Source organism: Brachyistius frenatus, unplaced genomic scaffold, assembly GCF_029030835.1.
Source record: "Brachyistius frenatus isolate BFR_SWC_R1_liver_20210118 unplaced genomic scaffold, ASM2903083v1 Contig_120, whole genome shotgun sequence".
In the NCBI taxonomy this organism is placed as follows: domain Eukaryota; kingdom Metazoa; phylum Chordata; class Actinopteri; family Embiotocidae; genus Brachyistius; species Brachyistius frenatus.
In genome coordinates, this window is record NW_027210719.1 from 845,204 (window position 1) to 863,038 (window position 17,835).

At 45.2% G+C, this 17,835-nt stretch overlaps 1 protein-coding gene across 1 annotated transcript; it reads right to left on the reverse strand.

Moving 5' to 3' along the window:
* Positions 1-512: 512 nt before the first annotated feature.
* Positions 513-13,647, reverse strand: irs2b (insulin receptor substrate 2b). Its single transcript, XM_069713584.1, has 2 exons — positions 10,002-13,647; positions 513-2,911 (listed from the first exon to the last, which is right to left on the reverse strand). Exons 1-2 carry the CDS (start codon positions 13,348-13,350, stop codon positions 2,907-2,909), a joined length of 3,354 nt encoding a protein of 1,117 aa, XP_069569685.1. The 5' UTR covers positions 13,351-13,647; the 3' UTR covers positions 513-2,906.
* Between the last annotated feature and the right edge of the window lie 4,188 nt (positions 13,648-17,835).

Genomic DNA, 17,835 nt, shown 5'->3' on the forward strand with positions numbered 1-17,835 from the left:
AGACAATATTAATTTTCTCTGCATTAATTACCTTTTTAATTAGCATGGCTGTGTGAATGAATACTCTGATAGCATATGGCCGAGGGGGTAAAATCATTATCCTATCACTGTGTTATTTATTCCCTCCCAGGTCTGAGGGCTGCTTCCACATGCGGGTGTAATTACTATTGCTGGGGGTGGGGACTCAAAGGCAAACGCAGGAAAACAATAACAATGCTAATACTGGAGACAACACTGGGTTTAGCCTCCCACCAATTTTTTTTTTATGCACCCTTTCTCAACAGGGAGCAGGGCTTTACACACAGTCAGAGAAAAGAAGGAGGGACATGAGAGTAAGATACAGTATATCTACTCTCGCTAATGAGACTCTCTTAATGAAAAAGGCAGGAAACTGAATTAAAACGTCTGCTCTGGCGATTGATGAGAGATTAAAAAGCCTGTTCTGGTTTGTGATGTGCTGTGGAGGAGGGGTTTGGAAAAGAACAAAAAAAAAAAAAACAGAAGCAAATAGCTTTCTTAAATATCGTTATTTATTGCATGTGTCTATAAAGAATCAATACAATCTAAAGCAATGAGCTAAGTTTAAATTATCATTTCTTAGTAGCACCCCAATGTGCATGATATGAAATATTTACAATGGAAAGACACAGCAAGGTAAGCCATAGCCCATATCGTAACCTTTAGATGCTGAATAAAAACTTGAAACATTATCCAAATGCAAAACACTGCTCAAAACACCAAGAGGCTCCATTAGCAAAAAACAAGCAGAATAAAGTTTCCATTTCAAAAATTTAAGAAAAAAATTTACAACCAGCAAAAATTTAAGGTTTAACAAAAATTATTAACAGTATTTATACATTTGGTACGTCTTTGTAAACTAATTTTCAAAAGTGTAAATATTGCATATATGCCATTTGTGTTGTACCTAAGTATCAAGAATTAATTTTGTCAAGTATTAATGATTTCTCTTTAAAATCTTTTTTTCAGAATTACAGCATTAGAAAATGTCCTCATAGTGGCATCCATTTTACAAGACTATCCCATGACAGTTAAAAAAAAAAAAATCAAAGCCAAACCATACTGGTTAGCGTATAACTTAATTAGTGCTTTTGTTGTATCAGAAAAGTTCACTCAAACACATTCTATGTACAGTACAAACAACATAAGTTTTTTAACTTACTCTCAATGTTTCTCAGCATTTGCTTAGATGTAATTTTCTGTAACACCGCACTATTTACAGTATATAGGCAAAGGTTAAGTACCTGTGAGTTGAGATAAATAATAAGATACTTCCCCTGGTTTGTTTCTTTTTATTCGGCTTGTGTCTGTGTCGTAGTTCCTGTTGTTTACCTCTGCATGTCTCACTGTTGTTGTCGCAGTTGTTGTGTCTGTTGGTTTGTGTGTTCCCAAGCTCTGAACACAGCGAGTACTACATTCAACGTGTCTTGTGTTACAATCTAGACAGTTTGTAAATGCAAGACCATGCAGTTGGAGGCCGGTCAGACTGAGTCCTGCAGTCCTGCACGCATGCGCCACACTGCTCAGTGTTGCCTGGCGTGGTGTGACGGAGCACTGCAGTGAGGCATCGGGTGAGAAAATGTAAGATACTGGGGCTGCGCCAGTCACTTTGAATAAATAACTTCAAACATTCATGTTTCTGTCCCTTGTCCTGACAGGTCATAACTTCCTGCAGGCGGCGAGGGTGTGCAGGATATCAGTGGGCGAGTTGGTAAAGTGTATGAAGGTGCCGAGACTTGGGCTCAGACAGGCCACAGATCTGGTGGTCAGGTCCAGTTGGACCCAGCTCATGCTGCAGTGTTCGGGTTTGTGACAGCTGCGTGCATGTGTGAAGTAATGTAATGTCAAGTATTCCTCAAAGGTCCTCTAGGTATTATTTTAGTGTGTATGAATCCTCCATCTCAGGCATACTCATAAATATATTACTCTAGACTGTTAATACATAATCTTGTCATAAATGTGAAGAGAGAGAAGGAACTTAATCTCAGAGAGGCTGCCTCTCGTTCGGCTCTGATGAACATTCAGTCTCTAAGATGATTGGTTAAATCTTTGATATACTGCGTTCTTTTAGGTCCAAACTAAAAAAGTCCATCAGAAGGGGGCTGATGGCTAGAAGTAAGGCTTTGGATCGGTGATTTTTAAAAAACATTCACCTCTGAAAATAAATATTTCATATATATTTCTACTGTGTGACTTGGTGCTGAGGTAGGGTTATCTTTTTTTAAGCAAATGTTACCTTTGATTTTTAAATATGTCCATAAATGCCGTCTCTTTTTGCAGTACAATCTGTATACAAATTCTCACAAACGCTTCATTTAATGCATACATACACGATAAATAAATAAATACATGTCATCTGTATGCATCTGTATGGTTTTTGCGTATGGGTACGGATGCTCTCCAGGTTTGGTTCACAGGTTTTCAGGTGAGAATATCTGGCGACTATTGGATGAAGCCATAAGAAAACAAGTTGAAAGTTGAATTGGTAATAATAACAATAACAGTAATTAACATAATAATATACTGCAGGAGAATTTGCAGGCCTGCGTACAGAGATACATAGTTACCTACTGTATCTATTGTTGGAGTTAATAGTCTGTTTAAGTTATTGTTATTTTTTTTTTTTCTCTAGCACTACAGCAGCAGTGGCGCCCACATTTTTAGGTGCCACGAAGTAGGAGGGAAGATTTGGGGCAAGGGTCAAGTGTCCGTGTTTCCATGGTGATGGCCATCCCCGTGACCCCCAGAGGCGGCAACGAGGTCAAAGGACATTGGCTGCAGCGTAAGGTCCAGCTGTCGCTGTGGAGACCTCATCATCCGGCTGCAGTGAAATCCTACATTCACAGGAGGAGGAAGGATGGGGAGGGGCCGGGGAGACCCTTCAGCCTTTATTCTGAAAGAAGAAAAGAAAAAACAATTTATAGACATGAAAGTGAATGCAACCAAATTAGATTTCTTGGTCAGTAATATTCTATGAAACTGTATGGTAGATGTTATTATGTAGGACGGCAAGATGGAGGGAGGTAAAGGTCAAACAGAGACCCCCACTCTGTTACCAAGTAAGGAATAAGTGCTTTTCAAAGGGGCTGCAAGTGTGTGTGTGTGTGTGTGTGTGTGTGTGTGTGTGTGTGTGTGTGTGTGTGTGTGCCTCAGCTGGTAGACACTGAAGTGGCAGGTGCTTTCATGGCAGGGGAAAAACAGAGTGGCATTTAGCACCGTGCAGCTGAAACAGGGCTGTCTCCAATGATGACAAAAGTGACAGCAACAACGCCCTGCACACGCTGACACACACACACACACACACACACACACACACACACACACACACACACACACACACACACACACACACACACACACACACACACACACACACACACACACACACACACACACACACACAGGTATTCTCCATTTCTCCAACACACGCCACCGCTGTGTATCTTCGAACACCATGAACCCAGAGTCCTTCAAGTGTTCCTTTTCTCCCAGTGGAAAGCTGTGCTGACCTTTGCCCCGGTGTACATGTTTGTGAGGTTTCATTTGCATGCAGAGCTATCGAATGGGAGCGGAAGTCTTGGCTGGCTGACACACTCATCTATACACACACACACACACACACACACACACACACACACACACACACACACACACACACACACACACACACACACACACACACACACACACACACACACACACACACACACACACACACACACAGCGGCTGCATTTCTTCCCTCATTCGCTGTCTCCTCTCCCTTTTCCCCGGTCGTGAACAAGAGCTGTTTTCACAAAGCTGGATGTGATCGTCATTCTCTAAAACAAACCTTTCATTCAGAGTCCTCTGTGACGCCCCCCTCCTTCCTCAACTATTCCCACCAACACACACACACACACACACACACACACACACACACACACACACACACACACACACACACACACACACACACACACACACACACACACACACACACACGTCTGTTCTTTATCTTTGCCCAATAAATGCATGCTGAAAACTAAAATCTGATGCTAATTTCAAAGCTGAAGCTTTATAGGCACAAACATTATTGATGACCAAAACATCAGCGAGGCCAAAACCACACTGAAGAAGCTGAGGCACTTCCACAGCTGCTCAGGGATGTCAGAGATGAAAAAATATGGAGGCATAGAGTTCATTTAAATAATGGAATAATTGATTTCACTCCTGAGGCCACCTGGGCTGGCTGAGCGCTGTGTCTTCATCACCATGGGTGTCAGAGGCAGAAGAGAAATAGAAACAGTGGGGTGGGAAGTGGTGGAAAAACCACAGTAACAGAATCAACCTGACAGAGAGGAACGGGAATGCAGTGAGGTCATGGGACCGACAGACCATAACAATCTGAATGTGTGTGTGTGTGTTTCTGGAGGGGCTGGGCCAGTTGGTGGCCTGTAGAGACAGGCACTTGGGTGAGAATGACTGAGATCTGCCGGGAAGGAACGTTGAATCACTAACAGCTCAGATTAGCAACCAGGTGTAGCTACTAACATAAACACACTGAAACATTAGTATTTTTTTTTTCTCTTAACAAACGATGGTGCAAAACACACACACACACACACACACACACACACACACACACACACACACACACACACACACACACACACACACACACACACACACACACACACACACACACACACACACTGCTATTCAAACACAAGCTGATGGGAGAAAAGTGTGGGTGGGCAGGGAGATTTGGGGAGGGGGTATGTTACTGAGAGCAGGGGACAGAGATCCGGTGGGGGAATGAACCCAATGGCTCCTACCCCTCCTCTCCTACCCCCTCATATACATCCCTCCACCCCTCCCAACGAGCCATGTCTGTGTCCCTAACCCCCCCTCCCCGCACATGCACACGCACATGCACGCGCGCGCACACACACACACACACACACACACACACACACACACACACACACACACACACACACACACACACACACACACACACACACACACAGGCTCTGATCATTATTTATTTAGTTCTCACTGGCTAAATTTAGCCCGGCTCCATTCAGGGCTAGGACACACAAACACACAGGCATGTATCATCAGCCTCCTCTCCAGCTCTTCAGAGGCCATGTAAACAAGTCTGTAGGGGCATTACCTGGTTGAGTGTGTTGTCACGGAGTTAAATGACAGGTTTTTAGGGGAAGTGCTCCAACTGCAACTCTGAGCAGCAGCAGCAGCAGCAGCAGCAGAGAACTGTTTTCTTGTTGTTGTTATGGGTGGACTGAGAATGGATGGGAAGAGATCAGCAGGCTCAGATCTGCTCTGTTTACATTCCTGTCCTCCAGACTCCTCCCTGATCTACAGAGGCGCTCCAACCACACAAACAGTGACTGACTCCTCACCTCTGACCTCCCACACCTTTGTCTGACCAACAAAACAAAAACAACAATTACTGTACTGAAAACTCATTATTACATAACGTAATCCTTTTTATATATATATATATATATGTCACGTTGCAACAGCTGAGTCATATTACAGATCATTTCCTCGATTAATCATCTATAAAATGCCAATCTCAGTATCCCAAACATTAACTGAAAATGCATCATAAGTAGCAAAGAAATATGGGCCAAATGCAGTCTACAAGACAATAATACAGATTAAATCAAGAAGCCACTGCTACATATTACAATGTACATTCTATATATCACCGGCCTATACACATCTATAGGAGCGTTACCACAGCAATGTAGTCCAGAAAGTTCAAGGAGAGTTTATGACTGAATAATGTGTAATGAGCCAGCAGCCACTGGACTACACTGAGCTCACTTTTTGGTATTTTTGTTGTGTTTATATCACTAAGAAGCTCCGTGTCTTCGTCTACCTTCAGGAAAACAGGAACAATGTCTAATCCTGAAGTGAACGTAATCCTTCTTACCTCGAAGCTAAATTGAGGATATGGGAGGTTAACTTTGTTTTTATCTAGTGCTGGAACATCCCGTCCTACTTTGCTCAAAGAGTTATGTATCAGACAGCCAGAAGCCCTGCTGAGTGTGTGTGTGTGTCTGGTGGGGGAGGGGGGGTGCAGGACAGGTGAGGACAGGGACTGTATGTTCCTCACAATAATGTGTGTAATCAAAGAACTTAGTAGGGCCATTGTTTGTGCTCTTTCTATTAAAAAAATGTGTGATGCTGATATGTCGAAGAACTCCCCACATTCATGAGCTTGTATCTGAAAAGACAATCTGGTTGCTTCTTGTATTAAAAAAGATCACAGTTTAGCAGCGAGCTGCTCATTCTCAGATGTCATACTTTCCCACATGCTCTTAAACATACCACAAAGCTTGGGTTGCAACAATTTCTTGTGCTTATGACTGATTGTTTTGTCAGCTAAATGTAAAAAAAAAAAAAAGGCCATTGTTATTTATCATTGCCCAAGTTACATTTTCAAATGTATTACTTTGCAATTACAAAAGACATTTAATTTAAAATGATTAAGACCATCAAGAAGCAGCGAATCAGTGAAATGAGTTAATCAGTTCAGGAATGATTAGCTGATTGTTAAACGCAATGTTAGACAATCCTCTGGTGTGAAAAGCCAATCAGAGACAGTCCACTGAGGTCAGATAACAGGAAAAACACATGGGCTGAATGCACTGATGTGGAGAAGGTGTGTGTGTGTGTGTGTGTGTGTGTGTGTGTGTGTGTGTGTGTGTGTGTGTGTGTGTGTGTGTGTGTGTGTGTGTGTGTGTGTGTGTGTGTGTGTGTGTGCGTGCATGCGTGCGTGCGTGCGTGTAGAGGGAGGAGGGGCGGTGGGGGGTTAATCACATGATTTCCGCAAAACAGAAACTAGTGCCTGGAGAGAAGACGAAAAGCATAAGAGGAGTGGGGGGTGGGGTTGGGTGTGGGGGGGGGGGGGGGGCTGGCTCTTTGAAACTGCTTGGCCACACCCCCACCTTCTCCCCGTTGTTGGCGTGGCAGATGGCGGCCAGTCATTAGCGTATTGTCACTCTCCTCTGAAGGGCCAGATAACCAGCGAGCCCTGCTTGGCGGGGCAGGTGCAAAAACCCCTGACCCCACCCCACCCCACCCCCCACCCTCCTCAACCATCTGCTGATGGGGCTGCGTATATGTACACACATGGCAGAGCCACACAAACTCAAAAAGTGTGTTTGGGAGTGAGGGTGTGTGTGTGTGTGTGTGTGTGGGGAGGGGGGGTGTAGTCTGGGTCCACAAAGGGGGAGTCAGTTGTCTCTCCTGTCTGTCACCCACACAAGAGAGAGCTTTTATAGCAAAAAGAGAAGTGGCAGTGCAGAAGGAGTGATAGGATGAGGACAGTCAAACAGAGGAGGAGTAAAAATTTTTTTAAAAAACAGCACACACCTCCCTTTTTCTTTCCCAACAGAGACAGAGGTGTGTGGATTTCTATTTCTCTCTCACACACACACACACACACACACACACACACACACACACACACACACACACACACACACACACACACACACAAAGCGAGTACAAAGGTCAAGGAACTGACATTGTCGGCACGGCCCGATCCTGCCTCCCCTCCCCTCCTGCAGGTCACATCAGGACCAAAACGCAAAAAAACGGAAGTTGTAACTTATCGACTCGCCGAGCCACGTGGAAACCCTCCGTGCGCAGACATGTCAGGATACATCTGCAGCATCTTCCTCCCTCTCCATCGGAGATGCCAAAGGAGGGCAGGTGATTTTCTCATCTACCTGTGTCAAGATTGATGTACTGGTGGGGATTCGAACTCCGGTTCAATCAGGCAAAACCAGAGAATGTGGTAAAGCCTGTCACGTTGTAGTAAACAGGCGTGCCCTCGTTTACTCTCACAAACACAGTAAACAGAAATGTTCGGCACTTCGGTGAGGGTGTCCATAACTGGTCTTGCTGGTCACATACCAGGTTCTAGTTGGGAGGTGCACTACACGCGTAATTGTAAAAGAGGGCTAATGTAAACAACACAGTGAAGCAAAGGCCACCCACCGCTCACTGAGAAGACACCGCTCTCTACCTCTGTCCTTCCTCAATTCCTCCTCTTCAATCTTTCTCTTTCCCTTCGGCCAAACTGTGCATTGTGTTGCACATGAAAAACAAAACAAGTCATTCATACATCACTATTGTTCTTTCACCTTCCTCTCTCCTCCTCCTCATGCTCTTTATAGTCTTGTACAAACGTCTCCAGTGAGGGTCAAAATTCAATGTTTTGTGTCCTGAAACAAAAAAATATCAAGACAGGAAAGCGATGTGACAATGAGAGGGAGGGTCTCGACTGGTTTGAGGGTGCAGATTTAGTTATCAGTGCCGGCTCGTGTGTAAAAACAAGTCATTGGGGAGTTTGCGTAGCTGCTCACAGCGAAAAGAAAAAAGAAAAAGAAAGAATCCTCCCATCCCCCCTGACTCCATCCCACCAGGTCAGAAAAACAAGTGAGCATTCACTTCTCCCAGCAACCTTTGCACACTGCCTGCATTCCAGTCCTGAAACCCAGTACCTGACAATTGATAAACAACAGACTCACTTGTTTTTTTGGGGAACCCGATGACTTGCACCAAGCCCCTCGCTGGCTGCACTCACAGCATGAGAGCCAGCTGAGGCACAGACAACTTGGTTGTGAAAACACAAACAGCAATTAAACTCTTGTATTTCACCACCAGGAAGGCTGATTCCTGACTCACGATGATCCTCACATTATGTACTTCCTTTACAAACAACAACTTCTGACAGTCATCCATCCCTGTGAATAATCCCTGCCATTTACAAACGCATTCAAAGCCATTGATGCAACACCGAACAAAATGAGGTGAAAGGTAATACTTCTACTGGCTGCTGTTCTTTCCCACAAGTCACAAGGAGCTCACAACTTATTCATGAACACACATTGTCTTTGAACATGCTAAATTACACTGTTATATAATTAACAATAAATTTTAAAAAAACCGTCCTCATTGCTCGTTCTAGCTACTTCTATCGAGGCATCATGTGTAGCGCTGCATGCGTCACTGAATCAGATTAGATGTTGTTTTTTTTTTAAATACTGACGTGGTACAAAACTGCGTCACTGAGGGGAAACCAGAGCAGACCATCCACACAAACACACAACAGCAGCATCAAGCCACACAGAATGAGATGCAGCAAGTCCGGACATCATTTTCAAAATAAGAGGGTTGAGTGTCTTTATAAAGTGAGTGCTTAATTTAAATGGAATTGTAAAAAAGGAAGATATGCAACCAAAGAGGCAGCATACGTACATATTTGCCGTTTTGCCCATTTTACTGCTTTTATTCAACTGTCTAATTCAAGGCTTTTATTTGGAAGGAAATGTTTTTGCAGTGTTACTGGTCTGCAGTTTCAAATGGATAAAAGACTTCCTCCGCATCAGGCAGTGTGTCATGGGTGTGACAAGTAGATGACTAATCCTATCTAAACATCACAGCCTACACCCAACAGCAATCTTCATAACTAGTTCACTTCTCTCAGCTCCTGTAGCCCGTGTTTACAACACACTACATGTATCAGTATATAACCGCTATAAATGTGAAACATACTCAGCAGATGAATGTGTTTATTACATTGGATTACATATTGAGGTGACAGTTAGTCACGACTAAAAGGTCATAAAAGAGCTGTCGAGAAATATAAAAAACAAACTGTATGTCAGCTTTTTACAAGCAGTCAGCGGGATAAATCGACAGTTTCCATCGACACGGGCTCTGGCACAGAAAGCAAGATAAAGTTGGTTTAGGTATATTCCCTGAAAGAAAATTACTGTTGATTTTGGAGCACAAATGAGCCCAGAAGTGCTGCCAACAGCACAATGAGTGGCCTATCTCTGCAGAGTATGCAGTCGCCCTGAGGCGGATCTCTGTCCTACTCTAGGCTTGACACCACTCCCTTCATGAATGAAAACCAACTGAATGAATGAGTGTGTGTGAAATGTATGACAACACTCACCTTTCACAGCCGCAGCAGTCGTCTCCTTGAATCCAAGGCTGGCATAGGGGCTCGTGTTGAAACCATTCAGGCCCCCCTTGCAGCCGCAGGCTGTCTTGAACCTCAGTAGTCCATCACAGCCTCCCAACCTGCAACCCCCAAGGTTTCCCTCCATCAAGTTTAAGGCAATGTAGTTCAGTCCATTTTGATAACCAGCTGATGTTTCCCTGCACATGGGACTGCCATAGTCCTCACTCGGTCCCTCGGAGCTGTGAACAGTGCGGGATACATTCTCCACCGAGGCAGAGCTGTGCCGTTTAGTGTCATGAGCAAAAGAGGGGCACACGGGTGTGACAGTGGTGGTGGAGGAGAAAGTCTCAGAGCTGTGACGCCGACGCCCTTGAGGGTCAGCCCGGATAACTTTAGCCCCCCTGTGTGGATCTACGACTGTGACAGACAGCGAAGGAGCCCCCAGGAGGAAAGAGTCCACTGGCACAGGGGTTACCACGTCCACAATGCTGCTCTCAAGGCTGAGTCTCTGGATGCATGCAGTGGGGCTCGTAGGGAGGGGAGCAGCATCATTGGTGCAGAGAGCAGGAGGACTGAAGGTCATCTCAGTGTAGTCATCTTTGACTGAAGCCGGCTGACACACCACGTTCCCCTGCTGTTGCAGAGGATTTTCCTCGACCAGCCCCCTCTCCTTTGCCTGTCCCTCTAGGCTCTTCCCCTCCTCACCTCCCTGCGTGTTCTGCTGAGTCTTCACTTGACCAGGACAAGGCAAGACTTCAGGTGTGTGGTTTAGGCACCCTGCTGGAGGGGACCGCCCAGCCTGGTGTGACTCGAGGTGAACCGGGAAGCTGACATCAATATTAGCATAGTCTGAGAGCAACAGGGATCCCCCCTTTGTGCATGTTAAACTCACTGAGGACTCAGAGTTTTCTGTCGCTGTAGATGCAAGCGGGTTGAGGGTAGCACTACTAAAGTCTATGTTGATGTACTCTCCAGGGCTGCGTGGCTCTGAGGGAAGGGGGTGTTCGCTCATACATGGTAGCGTTCTAAGGGACTCCAGAGCCAGACGGGTGGGGCGACACGCCCTACTCCGGTGTACCAGCCCTCCATCTATCCGAGCCACTCTGGGCGGAGATGAAGCAGAGGATGGAGTGCCTGGCGTGCCTGGAGAGCTGCTGGCCACCGAGTCTCCTGGAGAGACAGGACAGTAGTTGGACTCCTCTTCTATCCGCTGTCTCTGTAAACTCATCACCACATATTGGGCTGAGTCCGTGGACCCATTGCGCTGCATCTGTCCTTTAAGTAATCGTGGTAGAGAGCTGCAAGAATAAGGCTGTCTGTGATTTAGCAAGGGGTGGAGATCTCCTGGAGGACTGAGGATGTAGTCTGGAGGTGTGAGAGACACCAGCGTGTCAATGGGAGACATGTTCAGGTACTCTCCATTGGCGAGCTTTCCATCGGTGCTCTCTACCGACATCTTGGTTCCGCTCCACATGCGCATATACCCGCTGTCCTCCAGAGAAACACTCCCGGGGGAGTCTGTGCGCGGGGCTAGCCCCACTGAAGAGGGGTGTGACCGAGGGTTGATGATCTGCTTCGGAGCAGAAACACACATGGGGCTCATGGGCATGTAGGGGTCATCTTTGAACCCTGGTCTCTGAGGTGCCACACCAGGCATCATGGGCATATACCCACTGTCACTTTGAAGACCGTTAGAGCTGATTTTGACATCCCTGTAATCCTCATGACAAGTCCATTTGGGAGAGGCAGTGTGACACCTCCGAGAAGACTGGCTTCCACTGGTGTATGTGGCTCTCATCAGAGTGTACTCATCCAGGGAGGCTGAAGATACCTGGGGGGGGCCCCTCTGCTGGCGCGGGGTTGTTAGGGAATAAGTGCGCTTTCGATACACCTTGTCCAGCTCCGGTAACAGCCGGTAACCATTCTGATTCTGCCGCTCCATAACCATGTAGCCATCGAGCTGACTGCCATCCCCAGAGGGAGGGGTATCTGTTTTGAGAGACTCTGGAGTGTTGCTGCGGAGAGTGAGCGGTAACCTGAGGTCCCGAGCATCCGCAGGGCTGGAGCCGTACTCCTCACATGAAATAAAACCAGCATCACTGGGGGAGCCTGAGAAGGATGCAGTGCAGCTGGAGGGGCGAGGGGCACTGCTGTCTTGGCAGCAGGATCTATTCCCAGGGCAAGTGGTGGCCACGGGCGGAGAATGAGACAGGGGCATCGACATGGACTTACTGTGCTGGAGGGTAGAAGATTCAAATGTGAGAGACGGGCGTGCCGTAATGGTGTGAGATCTGCTTAGGAGGGTCCTGTGGAACCCCGGGCTAAGGGGGCTCCCAGTGACAGACATGGGGCGTATCATGGTGCCATCGCCCTCGCTCGCCGTGCGTATTCGGCACGATGAACATTTGCTCACGGGAGAGGTCGCAGCCATACTGTCAGTGCGCGACCGCCGGGGAAGCCCGGTCTGGCTTGGAGGGAGATTGTTCAGGTGCCTCCGTGTGGGAACAGAGATGGGGTTTGTACCAGATGATTGGCTTTTGCTGCGCGGACGGAATTCCGACAGCTCCTTCATTGCTTTCATCGCCTCCAAGATGGTTTCGTGGATGTTTTGCGCCACCACGGAGTCATCAGCTTGCATCCATAATTCCCCGGGACCCGTGGCTGCAGATCGACCAACCTCGATGAAGAAAAAGCTGTCAGAGTGGCCGCACCTCCGAATGTTCATCAGCTGTAAAATGACTGATGCGACCTCTGAGTTCAGCTTGACAAAGCTGATATTCCGGCTGGAGAGACAAAGCCTGTACACCCCGGTCAAATTTCTGCTCTGTCCCAAGCCTTTGGATTTCAGATTTACTTGCCATACTTCCTTGTAGGCGGCGGCGACCGGCGTTATTACACCGTAGCTCGCCTCGTCGAAGCCAACCAGCGAGGACGCAGAGTTGGAAACGGAGCCGTCGTACACTTTCCCCTCTGCCATTAAATCCGTCAGCGCGCGGTACCAGCTCTCCTGTTCCTGCTCGTTCTCTGCCGCCACGGCAAAATACTCGTCCTTGGTATAAAGAGCAATAAGATATTTGTGTTTTGCGTCCGCTCTCTTGTTGATATTGAGGCAGCAGTCCAGAGGAATAACTCTCTTCGCGGCCGATTTGTTTTTCCATTTCTTCTCGCTCTCGTAGTACTCCAGCCGGGCAGGGAAACCTTCGCTCGTCTCCTTCAAAACAAAAAAGCGCTTGTGTCCGTGTTTCTGCTTCTTTAGATATCCGCATTTCTTGATATTGTTGTTCACGCTGGCATTACTGGCCAATAACGACTGATCTCCCGTGTTTGGCGGACTCGCCATTCTCGCGTCCTCAGACACAATGCTTCCTTTCCCTCGAGTTGCAAAAAGAAACGACGCGCTTTTATTTTAATCCTCTATTTCCAGCGCCGGTTGAACGCTCGCTCGTCTTCTTCCACAGCCGAGCAATAAATAACACATGTCTGCTGGTGTCCGGACTGAAGAGGGAAACAACGTGTGACGATCTACACTAGCTCTGGTTTAAAAAAAAAAAAAAAAAAAAAGGGAAGGACACGAAAAAAATACACACACGGACAGTGGGCGGTGCGCGCTCAGCTCATTGGGCTTATTGGTGGAAACGGGATGAATGCTGGAGTGAGATTGCCCCGTTCAAAGGAGAGAGAGAGAGAAAGAGGGAGAGAGAGCCTCCTACTATCACTGCCCTCTTCCGACTCATTTGAGCGTAGTCAGTCAGGAGGACTGTATTTTTTATTTATAGCTATGATCCATCATTTGGCCTAGTGGATATTTTTATATTAGGATATAATCCCAAAACAGCCTTCCAAACGAGATGTTCCTGACCTATAAAGCCTTTATTTGCGTCATTTAAGGCGTTGAGGTGGATTCTAAAACATATAACCTGAATATGCACAGAGTGGAGAAAACAAAACCGAGCCAAAGTGATTTCAACTCTGCAATTCATATATTTTGTTCTATTTTCACAGTTTATCCTTATCACAGTGATGTCTTTCACAATCCCTTGGCCACATTTTTAACGTGACTGTGGAGGGAGTTACTCCAGTCCCCCTCTCCCAACTGGTAAACAAGCATCACCCAGTCGAGTCTGCAGCTCTGGCACATGAACTTAATATTCCCACTGCGCCGTTCAGCCAGAATACATTCAGGGTTTAAACGAGATATTCTACCCCCTCTTCCCATTTTTAGTCTTCAGTGAAAGCGTCAAAGTGCTCCTGGTAAACAACTAGTAAAAGAAACGTGGACGAGCAGATATAGTGCAGTGTGCTTTATTGCGTAACGCCGTCGCCTGCTGTTTTATTCATAGGCTCCGTTATCTCTGTATTTGTCTTCCCGTTCAGAAACAGAGTGTGGCGGCATGAAAGATAAAATCCAGGACGAGGACATACGCCTACAATTTTTAGGGCGACAGAAGGTTGAAGCTTAAAAAAAAAGAAAAGACCCAACCCTGTAAACGAAACAGATAACACCCATATATGGTCATATAAAACAGTGATCATGATGACGCAAAAAAATTCTCCTGATCTCAATGCGTCAATGGCTGGTTGTGCGTAATGATGAAATGCTGGAGGCAGCTAGATACCGCGGTGTGATAGTGATGAGAGTGGGTTGCTGGGAGCCAGGAGTCTGTGTTTTGACTTTCGGAGGGGGGTGAGATTCATTTCTCCCTGCCCCACAGAAGTATATGGTGCTGTTTCACTGACGAAAACAGGCTGCAGCCACAGTGTGTCCTCACAGTTATGATTATACAACTCCACCACAGTAAACAGAAGCTGCCATAGAAATTAAACTTAGCCCTAAACTCTAATTAAGTGGAGATTAATTCACAATACTGCCACTCTGAGCACATTATCAGTCAATAGCAAGTCAGTGTAGTGTTACTTTTTAATAATCACGTTCCATGATAATGATGTAGGCCTATAGTGAAAACTACCCCTATCTCATTTCCCCATTTCCTTCAGATCCCACAGTGCTGGTTCAGCACTTCGCCACCCTGTCCTCAGCACAAGGTCAATTACCATGCCCTGTGCAGGTCAATTATGCCAGCAGGAGCAATGACTTGACTACTGGCCCCATAAAGAATCAAATCAGCTAGCAGCCTTGTGTGATCTGCTCCTCAAATTACCCACACGGGCAGTGAGGATTTTGGGTTAAGTGCAGTTGTTTTCATTATCTGAGCTGCTGTTTTTACCTCAGCCTTATCTGAAGTGCTGTGGAGGCATATTGATATAAATAGATGGAGCAGAATCCAGCTCCTAAATGTCCGGGGCTGGGATATCTCCCTGTAGGATAACAGGGTTCCCTGAATGTTGATATTATGTTTCCTGCAGAGACACACTCTGATCTGAACTTTCACACTTTCCCATAACAAACAAACAAACACTTTTTCCAATTGTCTGTATTGTGAATGTGCTGCTTTAAGTAACATTTAAAGTATCTGTATCTTTTCCAAAATCTCTGATAAATCAGGCTTCAAATGTGCCTGTTAGAAGTATTTTAAGTGCATGACAGCTCGCCTTGTATAATACGATGACCTGACACTGGCAAGATAAACAGAAACTGAGTGGGGTGGTGCAAGTGAAAGCAGGGGCACAGAGAGTGACTCTTTCTTTTTGCATAACCTGTGAAGCATAAGAAATGCAAATGAGCTGTCTATAAAATACCAATAAGGTGTTTACTGGGTGTGCTGCTTGCAAACCCAATCTGGTTGAGTATGTGATACGTCCTTGCTCTTTTCTTAGGTAACTGCATGAATATTTATCACCCACCAATTTACACAGCATGGTGCATTAATTTACAAGTTAATTAAACGGCCAGCGGAACCTGATTTACAAGGCTTTAAATGGGCCCTCTCATCGTCTCCTGCAATGAGCACATTAGGTCTTTATGCGTTTATCTATTTAGGGAAGGATCGGCTTGTGACTTTAACGGTTCATCCTCTCAAAACAGAGTGGTCCTTCTTACTCTCTGGATTTATTTCCTTTTCTAGTGCAGCTAATGCCATCAACAATGACAAAGGGCGACCTAAACAGTTGCAGCCCGTAATGCAATCTAGTATAGAGAGTAAGTAAAATAGATTGTCTAACTTCACTTAGAAGTCTGCAGTTTTGAGGACTTAATCTCATTTAGGCTCTTTAGACGGGCCTTCAAATATAAACAGCCCCGCTTGGCCCATTTCTTGAGTCACAAGCACATTATGTCTCCCGCTGCACTGTCACTGTGTGCAATGATTAGTTTGATAAGCTTGCATAAAGTAGATTAGAATAGCCAAACTGATGAGATCAGATTAAGGACTAGCAGAATGGGGAGGCGGGGTGGGGTAAAGATTAAGATCAGTCATACTCAGATCACTGCCACATGAGGCCCCATCACATGAACGGTACAAACATGTAATTGTTGGAGTCCAAACATCACATTCACTCCTCACACAGCTTCTGCCTCATCTCATTAGTCCAAGGCAAAACAGATTACGGCCAAAGCCCAGGGGGTCTGATTGATGTTGTTGTGACGGTGTCTTGATGTATTTGATCTCAATGTAATCCTGATGTTACTTATTGTCCATAATGAGAGAGCTTTTCTTTGACTTTTTTCTTTTGTTTTGGTTTTTTGGGGCTGTTGTGTCAGTGACAGACTTGGATATATTAATTTTTACTCCAATGATGGACACTACACCTTCAAGCTCATAAATAACTCTATTTGACTTAGTATTATTGTAGTTTTATGTCAATAAAGAAATAATAACATTAGAATACATTACTTTGTCTGCACGTGAATTTTAGGAAAGAGCATGAAAGCTGCATTAATATGCACAGATATCAAAATTATATACTATTTTCCTATTTGAAAAAAAGTAATGAAAATGCCTCATGGTCATTTCCATATTTTGTTCTAAATAAAATGTGCATGCGGAGTTTGTGGCACAGAAAATGTCAATACTTTTCCAGGTAATCTATTTTAATAAGGTCAGAAAAAAAAAGAAAAAGAAATGATGCAAAAAAAAGGGAACATTTTTTGGGTAATTTGGGTTTTATGGGGCCCAAAACAACAAGGAAGTACAGCCAAAAAACAAGTCTAAAACTGTGATACAACAGTCAGTGATGTCATTGTGTTATGTCGAATAAGCTTCCCGTATTAACATTTAAACATCATTCCCTGCCAACCTTGTAATTTGTTAAAGCCAGTCCTGTAACCAGGTAATGATAATGGAAACGGTCTGCTGTGCTCTTGAGAACACACAATATAGATTGCTCTGTTTGGTCTCATGTTGTCACCAGTAATTTACTTGATTCTTGAATCAATACAGCAACGCAAGTCTGAAATTTCTCTTCTGCCTAATTTTTGAGCTGATTGATCACAAAGGCTGACCAGGAGGACGGACAGCGTCTGCCGGTGGACATCTTTGTGTTATTGGACATCACTGCACGCACACATTCTTATTGAGCCGCAGCACAAGTGATTACAGTTTTGATTACTTCGGTTAACCATTTCATTGGTATGAGCTAAGTCTGTTCTTTTTTTTATTAATCTGTTGGACACATGGATGTGTAGAGTGGTGCTAGATACTCAGACATAGATTGCTGTATTACGCTTGTGAACTGCATTGCTGTGAAAATGTCCCTCGTCACTGTGACCCTTGCCTTATGCCTTCATAATGTCGTCACCTCTTCTTAACAATGTGTTTTGCCGATGCTCAGAATGACTCAAGTTTTCTCATTTCACAGGTCAGTCAGACAGATATTTATTCAATATGCTCATTAAAAGGCGACATGAGACATATCTGGCACATGCAGC

Excerpts from the sequence above, each read along its gene's own strand:
- irs2b (XM_069713584.1), bottom strand. The coding sequence starts at position 13,350 with ATGGCGAGTCCGCCAAACACGGGAGATCAGTCGTTATTGGCCAGTAAT.